We start from the raw sequence: 17,781 nt of genomic DNA, 5'->3' as shown, positions 1-17,781 counted from the left end.
TTTGGGGGCATTTTCTAAGGTTTAAACTAAATTAAAACCTACAGTAAAAACGGTGTCACGTAATTATATTCTTTGAAGATAAAAACGTGTCTCTTATGAGAAGAAACCACAGATCTTTTACTTCTTCGAAATCAAACATTTTTTAAACATGACTTCTTGAAACTTTAAATCGTATTGTCGACCACAATGTGTAAATAACATTTTTCATGAAAATTATATTATGTAAAATATTATAAAGTAACATATTCCTGAGTTGAAGATGTCGCTTAAAAAGCAACTCGAGATATTTGATAAATATACAAATAATGAATGTTTATGAGTGCAATAATACAAATAATTTCATGAGATGAAAGATAAACGGTTATAATTTCACGAGGCGAGGAGACCGAGAGAAAGTATAAAACAAAATTGTCATCTTGCACCGAACAAAATGTTTTGTTCCATTGAACAAATATAAAGTCATCGTTATTTGCATAGTAAGCATAAAGCATGTGAGGTAGGCGTATTAGGTAACCGCTCTTGTTCTGTAATCGTTCAAAGGTGTGTTTTTTGGATAATATTTTCTTAAAGATACATTTATTATTGAATGTCCCCCTGAAAAAAAATATATATAATTACATTTTCTTTATTGAATATTCCATTTTAATGTCGCGTAATTGCCTCACATGTAATTATATTATTTTAAGATAAATTTAAAATGTGTTCTCAGTACGAGAAGAAACCACACATTTCTTTTACTTCTTAGAAATCAACAATACATTATTTTCTTTTAGTTGAAATTATAAATTAATAGAACATCACTTCCTGAAACTTTAAACCGTATCTCCGACCATCGAGATATCATTTTGATGAATATAATATTAAATATTAAATGTTTATGAGTGGAATAATACGAATAATTCCATGAGTTGAAAAATGAACGGTTATAATTTCACGAGGCGAAGAGACCGAGAGAAAGTAAAAAACAAAACTGTCATCTTGCACCGAATAAAATTGTTCGTTCCATTGCACGAATATATTTGATTTTTTTTATGACATGTGAGGTAGGCGTATTATGTCGCGTACTGCTATCGTTAAGATAGTGTTTGGGATAATATTTTCTTAAAGATATAATTGTATGTTTTTTGATATAAAGTTTGCGGTATACCACGTATATTAGTTCTGAAAAGAACTGTTGAGTTTCTCGACGTTTCCATCAATATGCTTTGATCCTCTTCAGGAGTGAGAATGTATGATTTTTATTTTTTTTTTATTGAATATTTCACTTTAATGTCACATGAAAGTTATAGTTATTCAATTTATCAAAAGTTGAATAGAAAATTAATTACTTGAAAACAAATGTAATTTTTAGCAATATAGTCAAATTGGCAGCCAATGGATTGAATTTCAGCAAGGATTTCTGAAGATAAAACAATCCATCCAAGAAACTGTATCTAAAGATGATAAAAAGAATGAGAGAAGAGTACTTCACATATGCACAGCGATGTACAGATTATCAGTTTATAAAAAATAGTTAAACACCATTTAAACAAACAAAAAAACAAACAATAAAGTCAATGTGATAAGTTGACGACCAATTAAAATAGTTGCAATGTGATTTTAAGATAAATATTATTTCTTGGTATTGTGGGTTACATAGGTTTGTTTTGAAATTATGATTGTTCGTAGAAAGAGGTGTGTTTTCTGAAGGTTGTTCATACTAGAAATATATATATATATATATATATATATATATATATATATATATATAGGCCAACCTGACTGATAACATATCAAAATGTGTTATGATGTGCCATATTCATCTCTTTGCTCATTATACAGATAGGTAGAGCAGAAGCAGGAACATTGTTGCAAACAACCTTGCATTTATTGTACCGCATAGTTTTTATTTTATTGAAAGCCTCTTCTATCTAATCTCCTGTAAATCAAAAGCAGGTCCTGTATTAGAGACAGACGAATGGTGAACTTTAAATGTGAGATTGGAATACCTGCTGTACGATTACGACAATTAAAAAAGAATTTGACAATTGCAGGCGAATTTTTAAGTTCCGCTACGATGATGAATAATACTGAATGGTCATTTGAAAAAAATCGGAATATAACTTTCCTTGTCACAGTATTCTCGATAACTACTATTGGCATCGTTGCGAACATGATAGTCATTTTTGTGTTTGTATACAACAAGAGTTATACTAAGTATTTTTCACTGAAATTACTAATTCATCAGTCTGTCATTGATCTGGTAGGCTCTTCAGTATATCTAACCAATTTTTTTTTTCATGATCCATGTTTGAAGGAGGTTTTCGTGTACATACATGTTACATCTTCATATAATTTGGTTGTAATAACAATTGAGCGATATATTGCAGTCTTGCATCCCATCGTTTACCGCCGGAAAACATTGAAGAGAAAATGCAAGTACATATATTTCATTGTTCCATACGTACCTGGACTGTTACGAGCCATTTTATATTTTACAAGAACTGGATGTCACTACCGTTTTGGTAAACAGGTTTTGGATACAATAATAACGATAGTTTTAAACTGGTTTCTACCAGTTATTATCATACATTACTGTTACGGGCGCATTCTTTGGAGAATGTATAGGAGGTCTGCAGTTGGAATTCCGTCCTCACAGTCACCACAACAGCGGAGCAAAGGCAGCCGATTGCAAAAGAAGAATAACCATTTAATAACTCTCTTGCTGGTCGCTGTTGTATATTTTGTAACAAATACACCGCTTTACATTGTAGATATGTTCATCAATTCGAAAGAAGCTTATAGAATAACATTTATATTGGTCGTTTCTAATTTATCAATAAATCCATTTATATATGGCATGTCTTTTAAAGAATTTCAGCAAGGATTTCTAAGGATGAAACAATCCATCCAAGAAACTGTATTTTAAGATGGTAAAAAGAAGAAGAGAAACGTACTACTAGGCCTATGCACAGCGGTGTATAGATAGATAACACTGACACAACATCAGTTATTTTAGAAAAATTAAACACTAAGCCTATTAATGCAACGACACCATTGCAGAACCCTAGGAAATAAACCAGTATAAAATTGTTGTTTTTGGCGTGACGATTTGACCTGTTCTATTTAAAAAACATAACTGTTAAAGCCTAACCACGTTTTTAGTCGCGTGGACGCGACTCTATAGTTCACTATGTCGGTCGGTCTGTCGGTCTGTCGGTCTGTCTGTCGGTCCTGTATCACTATGCGTTTTATCGCTTTCTGATCTTATCTTGATATCAGTTTAATCTAGCTAAGTCAATTTTTCACAGTATATTCCTTATGGCCAGGAATCGATGTGGTTATGTTTTCACGGTGCGCAATAAAAGATTACGCGGTCTACGCACGATTTAACGAAATCACGTTTGTAATCATATCTTCACAACCATGAATCACAATTAAATATTACGCGTTAAATGTTACCTCGCACTCTTTCTGCCCGATTTCTGTTTTCTTGACTTACTTTTCAACTCGAAATTACCTTATACGAGCACGTCAAAAGTGACAGGCTACGCACGTGTAAATTAAAAAAATATAAATGTTTTTAAACATTTCAACATTTTGAAACATGTTCAGTAATTTCGGTCAGTTGGTAGGTTGGTCGGTCGGTCGGTAAACACTAATGAGCACGCCACTGCAGCCATCTATATGGCCTTGTTTTAATATTCCCAAATGTAGGATTTTTTAATTTAGGTTTTTTTTTGCTTTTAATGTAATTATCATTATAAACTTCCATTTCTAGTGTATATAGGGCTATTGCTTTGTAATCTTGTTAATTGTTTCTTATGAATACAACATAGTTTTGCTAATTTGAAATTATTATCGGTTTTATGTTAGGCCTTTTAATCGTTTATTTAACAATTGTGTGCTTGAATAAATAATAAATATTAATAGGCCTAATTTAACCAAAACCTGTCCGTTTATTACCGTTACCGAGCTATTTTCAACGCGATGTTAGGCCATAGTTGTTGAACAATCAAATTCAATTTTAAATTAACATTTGATTGTTTTTTTAACGTATTATATTTCATTGTTATTCAAAACAACGGTTACCTAACGTTCGTCTTCAAGCGTTTATTTACCGGTAACGTATCCACTTTGCGTTATCTTGGTTATTAAAAAAAAAAAACATTGGTTATTAAAAAATGAAAACAGTTACACTATTCCAATATACATTTTATTTACTATAGCCTACAATTACAATTAAATCTTAAACAAATAGCAAAGACAACTTATATTCAAATAAGAATATTTATTTATAATGGTGACTTCACAAAGGAAATTATTTGTATTTGTTTTTTAGTCGCGTGCGTGCAACGCGACAACACAGCTCACTATGTCGGTCGGTCGGTCGGTTGGTCGGTAAACACTAACTTGAACACGTGACTGCAGCCATGTATATGGCTTTGTTATATTAGGCATATGTCTTTAATAATCATAATATATAAACAAAAAGAAACAGGTTGACCTAAAGATGTATTTCCCCTAACGCCAACAAAAAAATGAAGAAGATAGTCAAAATCTAGGGCATGAGTTTAGTTTAATAAAGTTAACTACTTTGGTCGAAAAATGAACCGTGCAGTATAAAAGACAAAATAATTCGGTTAAATGTAACCAACGTAGAAATATTGGTGACTATTTTATTTTACCAAATTAATAACAGAAATAAAACAATAGTAAAGCTATAGTTATATTACTAATTATTGCACTTCAAGTTTCGATAGTGTAAATGGTCTTTTAAGACCATTTACACTATAAGTGATCGCCAGTGAAATAGAAAAATCCTCGGCCCTGCGATCTTACACCACCATACATGTTAAAAATATAGCGTTAAGCTCTCACAATATTAACGATGATATTATTGTTTTAAAAGATTTACTCATACTGTACCGGTATTACTTACTAGTTTGCTGCTTCTTTTAGTGTAACTTCTCTATATCTCTATATAAGTCTATATCATTTAAAGTGTTTTTGCCTAAACTTCAATTTCCGTAGTCATCTTACAATATGGCCTTATGGATTGTATTTGTAGTAGGCTACCATGCTTAAATAAATTAAGCTACATATAACAATTTATCTTATTTGATTTTCTAAGAATTTTCGTATAGGCTTATAATAAAGTAATAGGGTGTCCCTATTAGGGGGACCGTACTTAACATTATATTTCCCCTCTTTTCGCTGAAAGTGATAGGAGCATTCTGTTTATTGCAAGCTAGCATAGGAAGGGGTTAAGCGTGATGCTGTTAGCCATCCTTGGTACCATTTGGTGTTGACACCAATGATGTTGACACCAGTCTACCACGATGAGGTAGCATCTCCGACTTCAGACTGGAAATTTTGTTTTCTTTCCAAATTGGCCAAATTATTGAAATAATATTATTTAAAAATAACTGTTAAGCCTACTTTTTCAATTTGAAATGTGATCATAAAATAATAATGTAGTTTAAAAAAAAGAATGTTTACAGTAAGTTAAAAAAACATTAGAAAACAACAATATGCGATTATTAGTAATCTCGAAAAGTTAAATTTACTATTCGTTATAATTGTAAGACCTAAAGTATTATTCTATCAGCACAGTGGCCTATTCGCATGTATATACGTATATCAAGAGGTGGTAGGTTTCCTCATGTACTGTATAAAATAATAAAAGTGTATTTCAGTGTTTGGTTGCCTTGCTTATGTATCCATAGCTTTCAATAAATGCTAAGACCTACACGCGCGTGTATACCACCCTTACAGGATACGCCTATAATACCTAGTGAATTACATACCTTAATGTCTGCCAATGGATTTAGATTTATAAGAACTAAATATCCTTCTTATATTTATGTTGGTTATGTCAAGTTTAAAATTCATCCGTGGTTCAATTAGCCACCGACATTGCACCTTAACTAAACATGTAGACTTACTGTATCAAACTACTTACGCAATGAAACTTTTCTCCTGCAAATCCGATCAGCATCAAGCATTACATCATGTCTAAAGGCCTGTGCACACCGAACGCGAAGCCGCGAATTTCGCGTTAAAAAGTGACGCACGCGGCAGGCGACGGACGCTTCCAGTGTGAACATACAAGCGAACAGTGTACGATAGTCGAATTTCAACTTCAACGCGTTGAAAACGACAGCAGCGAAGGCTTCGCACGCGAATTTTCAAAAGTTGAACCTTGGTCAACTTTTTGAGGCGTCGCGAGCGCGGTTTGCGTTCGTCAACCAATCAGAAGCCAGGAATATCTCTCATCGACGACACCGACGGCAAAAAAATGGTGGCTGACGAGCGAGGTCTTTATGGAAACGCCGTGGTTAGGATTCCGGCACCGGAACTCAACTGCTCACCGTTAGGGAATCCGACACGCTATTGCGCATGCCCAGAGCTCTGGGAAGTGAATTATAGCTTGCACTAATAGTGTGCCACACCACGGAGAGTCGGAGTGTTATAGGGATTTACTGTAGCCTAGATAGTCGTTGCGCGAGCGAGAGAGCGATGGATGAAACTTGGCCTATGCCATACATGAATTAATAATTAAAATACGACTACGCCACGCGTTAAAATAAATATAATGGTATTAATAAGTATCAGTATCTATCTAAGAATCGTAATGCTGTTTTTAGCGTTGCGACCCTGACTTCCCGAACAGTTTTTTTCACATTCACGCGGTGGCTGCCGTCAACAAATCAACTTGTGATTGCATGTTGTTATGTAGAGAGTAACTATAATGCGTTATGAAAAATCATAAAACTAGTCATGTAATTATATAATTCATAATGATATGAAGTTTATATATGAATGAAGCAACCACTTTTTAATTACAAAATAAATACTATAGGACCACTGGCCACGTCTAACTGGTAGCCCTAGCCTAGATTAGTGGATCCCATATTAGTAGGCATCTAGGCTAGTTCGCCGTGTGGCGCAGCTATGAAATGATCCATCGCTGTTGATAAGAACAAAGAGAACTAAGTTCTTTGATAAGAAGTATAGAGTCGCCCCGATTACCTCGCTCTGGGCATGCGCAATAGCGTGTCGGATTCCCTAACGCTGGGCAGTTGAGTTCCGGTGCCGGAATCCTAACCACGGCGTATAAATATTAATTAATAATAATAAGTAGGCTAGGCCTAGCTAGGCCTAGAGTAGTACTGTACTCATATTTAGTAGTAGGCTTAACCTAGGCTAGGCCTGGCCTAGCACATAGTAGACTAGTAGGGATTAGTAAGTATTATGTAGGCCTATAAGTACTACTTGGCATGGCCTAGCCTACTAGGGTATATGTAGCCTAGGCTAGGTAGGCCTAGCTAGCTAGGCTAGTTAGGCCCTAGTATTGCCTAAACCTAGGTACGCCTAGGCCTACTAGGCCTAGGCTAGAAATAGGCTTGTCAACTCACTTTACAAATTGATCTCTGACGCGTTTTAGGCCTAGTTTTTCTGGCATTCTTCTACACAGATGTTTGTCTGAAATTATTGTCTTCATGCATTAATCCTTATGTTTCTGTCTGTGTATGACTTACTTCCCTTATCGTAAAGACAAGAAGGGTAAGTATTTCCATATTTATAGGCCTAATATTTAGTTGATTTAGTGTTGTAAGGCTAGGATAGGCCTAGTAGTAATATTAATACATAAATACTTTTGTTTTTGTTTCTTTTAGGTCAATTAGATGAACATTGATAAATGGAATCCTTCAGGCTATTACCAGCGTTACAAACTCCACCAATGACCAAGCTAGTAGTTTAAGCGGCCAGTATATTATTGCCATGGAATTAAGAGCAATTGCTCCTCAAAAATGTGGACTGGCAATTATGAGGCTGATACAGGTTTGTATAGACTTTTTTCAAATGGGTATGTCAGTTGGTGACATACATTGGCCAGAAAAAATGATTTGAGCAATATGCCTTACTATAGCAATTTATTAATACTTGTTTCATTTTTTTTTTTTTAGAAAATGGAAGAGATTAAGGAGGAGTTGGACTGTAACTAGTATTTATTAAGTGGTTATAGAAGGAAAGCTGAACTGAATGTCTTTTTTTAGCAATAGAGAACACATGGAAATATAATATGTATATGTTTTGTTATACTCCAATACTAAAAAAAATAGTCAAATTGGCAGCCAGCTAATGGAATTTTTTTCATTTTATAAGTGAAAACATAAGTTTTTTGGGGTTTTTTTTCTATGCAAGTGATTAACTTTGTTAAAACTACAAAATGGCCTATTCAAATTTGATTTTAATCATCTTCATTTTTCATGATTCTATGGGACAATACATCTTTAAGTTTAGTGTCATTTTTTGGAAAAGATTATTATATTGTCTTCCTGAAAATATAATTTAAAACATTTTCGTTGTGTGTAATACAGTATAACACTTTAGGGTTAGTATATTCACTTTTAACAATAATAATATTTCTTCAATTTTCATTTTTTTTGGGATGATACATTTTAAATTTATTATTTTGATATTATTTTGCGAAAGTATTTAGGAGTAGTAAAAAAGAAAATCTGGTTGATATTTAATGATACCTTTAAAAACAATGATTCACTATTTCAATAAGTGTATTTATGTGAAAAAGTCATAAGATAATATACAGTGTAAATATGAGTTTGGGATATTTATTACATTTAATCTAATGAGAAAAAAACTGTATGTTTTGTCATGAATAATATAATATTTAATAATAATTAGAAAATGAATGTGAAAACTTTACATTAATATTAGGCCTATAGTTTATATTTGAAAATGACAAACCCAGGAAGATTCCCAGTTCGTGTTTATATGAAATGTTTTATATGGTTATAATAACCTCTGTTGAAAGATATTTGTAACACCACTAATAAATACAGTCAGCAGATCACATGTACGTGTAATCAACATGCAATAAATGCTTTAATTCTTGTAACTGTATTGATATTGGATACATCTTCTTCTGTCCTTGTGATATATACATACAATCATGCACATTTCAGGCTTTGGAAACGGATAACATTTTCCCACCAAAACCAAACACTGTGATTGGTGTAACCAGGGAAGAGTTAAATTACATTTTAATTTAACTCTTCTCTGGTTAAACTTACATAGGAAATACTTCAGTCATCTTATTTTAAATGTAGCATTGTATTGGCCAACCCACTATCTCCTAGGCCTAGCAATCGCGACGAATCAGCACATCGTGACGCGTTTAGTGGGAACCGACAAGAAAAACTAATAGACGCATGACAATTCAACTTTCAAAGCGATCCGTCGAATGACGCGTGACGCATGACGCTTCGCGGCTTCGCGTTCGGTGTGCACAGGCCTTAATAGAGCTATGTATGATCGTTGGTGTTATGATATTACTACAGCTCTCACCTTTGCTACTTAGTGGCACTTTTCTTTGGCAACTCTGATCAGCATCAAGAATGTCATCAATTGATGGTAGCTCTGGTGTGTCGTGAATGTTAGTATAGTTGAGCTAGCTATACAGGAGTGTTGGTATCGTGATGGTACTGCAGCTTCCATTGGACCTCTTACGCAGTGGCACTTTTCTTTGGCAACTCCGATCAGCATCAAGCATTTCATCAATTGATGGTAGCTCTGGTGTGTCGTGAATTTTAAAACACACACGTTTCGATTGCCTTGTTGAGCTATACAGGAGTGTTGGTATCGTGATGGTACTGCAGCTTCCATTGGAATTTTTACGCAGTGGCACTTTTTTTATGCCAACTCCGATCAGCATCAAGCATTTCATCAATTGATGGTAGCTCTGGTGTGTCGTGAATGTTAAAACACACACGTTTAGATTGCCTAGTTGAGCTATACAGGAGTGTTGGTATCGTGATGGTACTGCAGATTACATTGGACCTCTTTACGCAGTGGCAACTTTCTCCTGCAACTCCGATCAGCATCAAGCATTTCATCAACTGATGGTAGCTCTGGTGTATCATGAATGCTGAAACATATCCGTTTAGATCTACTAGAAACTATCGTAGTGTTTCTTGCAACGTGAAGCACAAGAGAGTGGCGATAAAGATCTGTAATAAAAAGTAAAATGAACTATATTTGTAATTATATCTTTTTTTTTAATTTAAATTGTTACCATCATAAAAACTCTTATTTGACGAACGAGGGTATGCATATACATTTGTATCACTTCCGTCGCTGTAGACAAAACTCGTCTTCTCCTAATGGATACCTAAAATAAACACACAGTTTTTTAAAAAAAATGGCATTTTGGTCGAAAAACAAGTTATTTACATATGAGAGACGAGATTAGATTGGGACTGCCAAACAAAATATCCTAAATTGCTATGATTTAAAAAATAAATAAATGTCATTGTAAGGCGCCATCAAAGTTATGGCTAATGTATAGTAGAAAATTGTATAAATATTATATAAATAACGAATGTTAATGAGTGTAATGGTACAAATAATGGCATGAGGTGAATGATGAAAGGTTATATATCAACGAGGCGAAGCCGAGTTAATATTTAACCTTTCATCATTCACCAAATGTTATTATTTGTACCATTACCGGTACGTACCTATTTTACATTTAAATAGATTCCTGTCATTTGAATCAAATAAAATGTAGCCCTAACCAAGGCCTACATTTGAGTCACATTGATTAAAACAGCAGTAACATTTGGTTTTTTATAATGTTATATTTATATGGATTTTATAAACACACCTACTTTATAGTGTTAATTATGTCAACAAACGACCAAAAAACCTAGGCATAGTGAGGCTGAAACGCATAGGCTAGGTCTAGCCTAATACTAACAGGCCTATGCCTAGGCTAGTACTAGCTAGGCCTAGGCTGAAAGGCAAAACTTCGACAGACAATTGGAACTCGTCTAGGCTAATTATGTTTTTTCCAACGATTCCACGTCTTGTAGAGATGTTTCTATTAATTAATCAAAATCCTCGATCTAAAGCAAATTTAAATGCCTTTTTGATCTAAATGAGTAAATCTCTCTCTCTATATATATATCTCCAAAAATGCACTTCTATCGCGAAAAACCAGTCATAACAATCAAATCGCAGCGAAAGTACAAAATATGTGGCGCTGTTGTGTTTCAAAAGCAATAGTATAAAACAAAATATTTTCCCAAACGCGAAAAGATGTTTTTTTTCGTATACGAAAAAAAAGTACTATTAAATGATCGTTTAATAGTGCGTACTATTGCAAGCCATGTGACCTACATTCTAGTGTAGGCCACTATGTAATTTTGTGTCATTTTTTTGTTAAAAGCAAAATTCCAGCTGATTTAGTGTCTTTAGGATGTAAAGTAATGAAAAAAATATGTTGCCATTTTTTAAAAAAAGCTTAAGGGTGTCAAATCCAAGATGGCCGCCTATACGTAAAATATCCAATAAATGTACCATATTGGACAAAGTAACACCCATTATGAATAATATTTTAAGTTCATATGGGTTCTCTGCTATATAAGAATTATTATAAACCTATATTCATTAGTATTCTGACATTTTGAATTTCAAAATGGCCGCCATTTTTTAAAAATGGATTAAATTTCTTATTAAAACATGTGCAAGTTATGTCATGGATTGAAATCACATAAAATGATAGGCCTATGACAACAACATTGGTGATTAACACAAAATGACGGCCATTTTGAATTTTAAAATGGCCGCCATTTTTTAAAAATGGGTTAAATTTCTTTTTAAAACTTGTATAAGTTAAATAAAATTAGATTGAAATACACAAAATGATATGCTTATGACAACAACATGGTGATTAACACAAAATGTTGACCATCAGGAGGTCTACAGTACTGACAGTACACTTCTTCATATTAAAACATCTTATAAACTTCTTCAGTTAAATGACAACTAACTCTGCCAAAGTCCTTCAATGAAATATTTCTAATCTTGAATGCGATACAGTAAGTTGACCTTCCTTCGTTCTCTACTACTGTATCCATCAAACTTCCACAGACTGATCTGCGTTCCCAACAACCTTGTTCAGAAACAAATTGGCAAAATAACTGAAATACCTCATTTCACCGGCAAATAATCTCTATAGGAGTCCTCTTTTACTTTGATAAGTTTGTGACCTGTATTCACCGTCATATATATTTTTTGCCAATATTCGTCTTTTTCTTAGGATACCATATAGACAGTTTGCCTTCTACAAGACTTTTACCAATGCCTCAAACATTTTCTGTCCAATTTCATCATGCCATGGCCAACAAACACCTTTGTGCGAATTGCAGCATTCTTCATTAATCGGGATATCATCTCTCTTTAAATGTTAACTAGATTTGCCAGCTCTGATGAAATCATTAATTTGTGTTATTCCAATGATACCACGCTCAATGACACTGATCAATTGATGTAAATCCAGCAAGTCCCACACATACATGTCCTCTCATATACATATATAGGGATATAGTTTAACCACATCATTTAGATTTCGTCGACTCTCAGTATTCAAGTAATATCTTTATGATCAGCCTCTTTCAAACAAAATGATACTTAACTTAGAATCTCTTTCTCTGTCTGCATTTGTAGAAGCAAGTTGTAGAGAGAAAGCAGAATTAGTGTGCTTCTGTCCTTTAGAAATGTTTTCCATTTAAGATATTTGTGGCATAGGTAATAAAAGTTCAGTTTCAACAAAAGCACTTGCCTCAACACTATTTTCACAATGATACATGTCCAAAAGCCATATAGTTTACCGGGTCGACATAATAATTGCTTTTTGATGTCATCTCTGTCCACCTCCACTCATCTCGGGCAAGATTCATCACCAAGCTTCTACCAAAAGTTGACAGGTTGAAAACTTACCAACCATACTGGTGACTATGGCCCTGAAGGTTCAGACATTGAATTACATAGCAATAATGCATTTATTATTTAACATATTTATACAGGATTTCACAATAAGGTATAAATGCACTTGTTTTATATTGTGGTCCTGTCTCCTGTCAAGTTTCAGTTTCATGAAAAGAAATGAGATCTGTAATTTAGAATCTATATATATATATATATAAATTATGGTTAATTCTGACATAGGCGAGCACAATGGAAAAACTTTGGAACAAATTTCTGCCTTGGATACCTACCTGAACAATCTTAGGTGTACCGCAAAATGTAAAACAGTTTTCACTATTACGATATTGTTCCATATTTCTATCTTAGAAATATATTATAAAGAGTTTTAAAACAAAATTTCTGATTCATTGGTAGATTTTCAACTCAATTTCAATTGTACGCGGTCAAAGTAATTTCCGGATTCACGATGAGTTCACAGGTTCACCTTGCAACAACTACCTGGTTTCAGTTAAGTTGGTCGGTATATTGTTTCATCCCTTATTCATCCATATATGGTATATGGTTTCATCCCTTATTCATCCATATACGGTATGGTTTCATTCCTTATTCATCCATATACGGTATATGACCTCAGGTCCCAAAAGCATGGGGGTTTCAGTTTTCGACTCCGTCGAAATTTGAGAGCCCCCCAATGAAACGGCAGACCAGAGGTCATGGTTAATTGTCACAGTCTATTCGTCCTTGTGTAGAGGTCAAGTTCAAGTGTCACTTGACACAAGTCTTTTTCCCATGTTCAGAGTTCAAGTAATTGACCTTTTAATGATTAACCCAAATTTAAAAATAAAATGTCCTCTTTTGTAGATTTGCAACCATATATTGAGTTTGAGCACATTTGTTAGGTACCGGTACTTAATTAAGTTGGGTGGCTCATTAATTGACCTTTTAACGTTGCCCGGAACTCTCCCTGTAACCCTAATAAGTAATAAACATTTAGTTACAGTCTCTCTTTATTTATATTTGTGACGTCAGTATACAGAGAAATAATATAGTACCTTAACCACTAAAGATATGTTATTAATGTAACAAAGTTATTTTTTGTTATTGAATACGTATACAGGTCTAATAATAAATGAATTTTAACACAATAACTGACTATAAACTTATAGAATGGTAAAATTTAATTTTCTTCCGGTCTTGACCATTTTCCCCCGGTCTTGACCATTTACTCCAAGTCTTGCTAGTAGGCATTTATAAAGCCTTGCTGGAACGAATTGTTTGGTGACGTTGGATAAATAAAAAATTTAAACAAGAAAGAGGAGAGATTACAATATTTATATTGGATACGATAAAATAAAAATTACAGTCACCATTACGTACGTCTTTTGTTGTTGTTGTTGTTATCGTCATCGTCTACGTCAACATTAAGAAACAGACAAGTATATATATTATAAACAAGTACAGTGATTCAATTTATTTCAAATTTCGCATAAAACAAAATAACTTTACAAAAATGTATTTGCTTAATCCGCAAAATGAGAAACGGTATCGACATAAGAATTCAAGTCGAAAAATATTTAAATTAAAATTACAAAAATATTGCTTAATCTACAAAAATCGACTTTATAAGTATAAAATTTATTAACATTAAAACAGTTATAACAATATTTACTTAATCTACAAAAAGAGAAATGGTATCGAAATAGAATTCAAGTGGAAAAATATTTAAATTAAAATTACAAAAATATTGCTTAATCTACAAAAATCGATTTTATAAGTATAAAATTTATTAACATTAAAACAGTTATAACAATATTTACTTAATCTACAAAAAGAGAAACGGTATCGACATAAGAAATTCAAGTGGAAAAATATATTTACTTAATCTACAAAAAGGAAAAACGGTATCGACATAAGAATTCAAGTGGTAAAATATTTAAATTAAAATTACGAAATATATGTACTTACAAAAAGAGAAACGGTATCGACATAAGAAAATCAAGCGGAAAAATATTTAAAAATATATTTACTTAACCCCGCAAAAATTCGACTTTAAAAAACGGGTATAAAAATTATTTATATTAAAACAGGTATAAAAATATTTACATTAAAACTACAAATATATTTTGTTCAAACTATAAAAAAAGAGAGAGTACGGTAAAGAATGTATAAAGAGTAACAAATAATTATCTATAACAAAGTATGTTTAAATTTTAAAAAAGAAATTTACTGCAGTGATTCACCAAACATACCCGTAAGGAACTGTGCGATAATTTTCGATAATAATTCTTTTGTCGTACACGATTCGATAGTCTTTAGTCGATGTTTCGTTGACTATCTTGCGTGTTTTAGGCTTGCGCGTTATGCGATTCTTCTCAACCGTCTTAATTGTATCGGGACCAACACCCCTTACCATATTGGAGACGGTGTCAAAATTAATTTTCTGAGCGTTTGTAAAGTTAAGGGTAAAACCCTTAACTTTACAAACGGTCTTCCCCGTATCCAATTTATAGGCGTAGTTCTGAAGCCCTCCAGAAACGAAGGACTCGATGAATTTACCATCTTTAGGATCGACCTCAGTCGTTAACTGACCCAAATAGTCGCCCAGGGGAGGGTCCCAATCCCCGGGTTTTGATACGAAGATTACGCTGTCAGTATCGTAATACAGGACGCGGTCCTGTAATTGCTCCAACAGCTCGTACAATTTTAAACGCGTTAACGCTGTGGTAAATGCGGCAATGACAACGTTAACCTTTCGGTTAACTTCAACAAATTGTTCCTCGTCCTCGTATTTTACCTCCGCCAGATCATCATTAACAAAATTTATGTCATGAACGGTTATCCCAGGGCTCGATAAAATATCGTAAACCTCGTTAGGATCTTGCGTATATTTAATTCTTGTGAGATTTTCACGCTGACCAAATTTACCCCAAAAACTATTTAGCATTAATTTGGCCAGAGATCGAAGCCCAGGATTGTACGCAATGTCGTCATGATTCAAGTCGATACCTTCTACGGTTCGATAGTCCAAAATGTATTTTTGTTTATCTTCGGACGTTTTACACCATTCAGGCCAACCCGAAGCTTCTTGTTTCAATTTCAAAAACGTGTTAATGTAAGAGGCAAATAGACCGGACGAGGGAGAATCTGCAGAGTACGCGCTTTTATTTTTAAAGTGCCATACTACGTGAACTTTACGTATCTCGTACCCAACTTCCACGGCTTTAGCGACCTCGATCGTTGCCCAAGAACCCGTAAATTCTCTATCTGTACCGGAATGATTGCAAGCGGTTTGTTGTTGAGAATCGGCGCATGTTCTACAGAGAGCAAACATTAATTTACCGTTTGATCTATAAGGTAAGACCGGATGGAATAATTTTTTAGGCGCTTCGATTGTACACTTTATCAAGCCGAAATAATCGTTGATATCTGTGGACATATCGTTGCGATCATTGATTTCAGGATGCCCTACGGGGTAGGTACCGTATTTATTTACATAAGGGTACAAGGAAGTATAATCGATGTAATTAATTTCTTCACCCGGTTTTACTTTATAGAACAAACAACTGGCATTAGTCCTCCCACCGAAAAACGCGTCTCTTGGATTCAAAGTTTGCCTAATGAAAGGAACTTTGGAGACGATAGATTTAATGTTTGAGGCCAACGATTGTTTGATCCGTTTCCATTCGTGTTCCCAAATTTCGACGTATTCGAAATCTGGAAATTGTTCCATCAGAAACCGTGTTTTCTTGCTTGTCTTGACAAAGCATTCCAACATGGTCTCGTTATTGAAGGGATGAATGGAATCGGATCTATAACAATCTTGGCACCCGTGGAAAAAACAACCCATAAATTCGAAAATTATTTTGTTTTCTAAACATGCGCCGTCGACAAAGTAAGGTCCAAACAATTTTTCCCCTCCATTTCTGGCATGATGGATAAAGACCCCCCTTTTATGCGACTCGTAGCACAGCCATTCCATGCTAGAGTGAGAATGGTTAACGGTTGTTAGATACCCTGATGGTGGAAATAGAGCGATGGTGGATGGTTTTAAAAAATTTCTAGAAAATACGTGGTTACACGCTGATTAAATTATTTGAAAAGGGGTCAACACCGCCGAGTAGAGGGTTTTTCGGCGATATAGTTACTTTCAAAAAAAGATGTCTAAAAGTAAGACAACACTTTCTGAGATATCTACATCGCTGATACAATACTCGACGAGTTCTTTTTTAAGATTAAATACTTGATTACTTTCAATTTTCTGGTTGTACCATTTAAAGAAAGATTTTCGACCTGAAGTAGTCATTTTATCGGGGGAATAATTTGAAGAATCGGGGTAAGGACCTACGTAATTTTGATTTTCTAAAGAATTGAAATGATGAGGAAAGTAACCCTTTTTAAGTTCGGAGATGCCAAAAGTTTTGGGCAATTTGGATAGAGACATGGGCAGAAATGAAAGGGAATCGATGAATCGAATGCTCGTTTCTTTAGTCCTAATCGAAAAAAGTTTACCACCGCGAGCAATTACATCCGGTACAATGGAGTTTTCGTACAGGTAGTTGAGCACGAAGTAGCTATCATAACCCTGGAAGTTGTGAGCGATACACGTAATATTTTCGTTAAATTTGTAATCTTTGAATACGTAATTGCAGAAATCTTCGCATGCAGACCCCCCCGTGAAAAACCATTTATTTCTCCCCACACACGTCACAATCGGAGGAATCATTAGCACCGTCGATACAATTAAGACAAGTTTTTTGAAGAACGCATACATTTGGTTTGTGTTCGCCTGTATCTTGCGTGCATTCGAAATCAAAAAAGAAATATTTAGTGACAGCTCTGTTACGGGCCTCCTGATTCTTAAACTTTTTTTCAGTATGCTTAGGGGCTACAACCGGTTCCATGTAGCATTGATGATCGTATGAAACGAAAGTCCTACAAATTCTACAAACGCGGTTTTGACAATTGTGATCTTTTTGAACGATCCTATTACAAGTTGAACAATTT

General features: G+C 34.1%; 1 protein-coding gene across 1 annotated transcript; it reads right to left on the bottom strand.

Moving 5' to 3' along the window:
• Positions 1-15,013: 15,013 nt before the first annotated feature.
• LOC140049792 (uncharacterized) lies at positions 15,014-16,552 on the bottom strand. Its single transcript, XM_072094739.1, has one exon. It carries the CDS (start codon positions 16,550-16,552, stop codon positions 15,014-15,016), a length of 1,539 nt encoding a protein of 512 aa, XP_071950840.1.
• Positions 16,553-17,781: the final 1,229 nt, after the last annotated feature.

This window comes from Antedon mediterranea, chromosome 5 (assembly GCF_964355755.1).
Source record: "Antedon mediterranea chromosome 5, ecAntMedi1.1, whole genome shotgun sequence".
Classification (NCBI taxonomy): domain Eukaryota; kingdom Metazoa; phylum Echinodermata; class Crinoidea; order Comatulida; family Antedonidae; genus Antedon; species Antedon mediterranea.
Note: the sequence above shows the minus strand (reverse complement) of the source record. Positions and strands in the feature narration are given on the sequence as shown.

Bases quoted from the DNA above. Each gene is read 5' to 3' on its own strand.
- LOC140049792 (XM_072094739.1), bottom strand. From the start codon at position 16,552: ATGTTGGAATGCTTTGTCAAGACAAGCAAGAAAACACGGTTTCTGATG.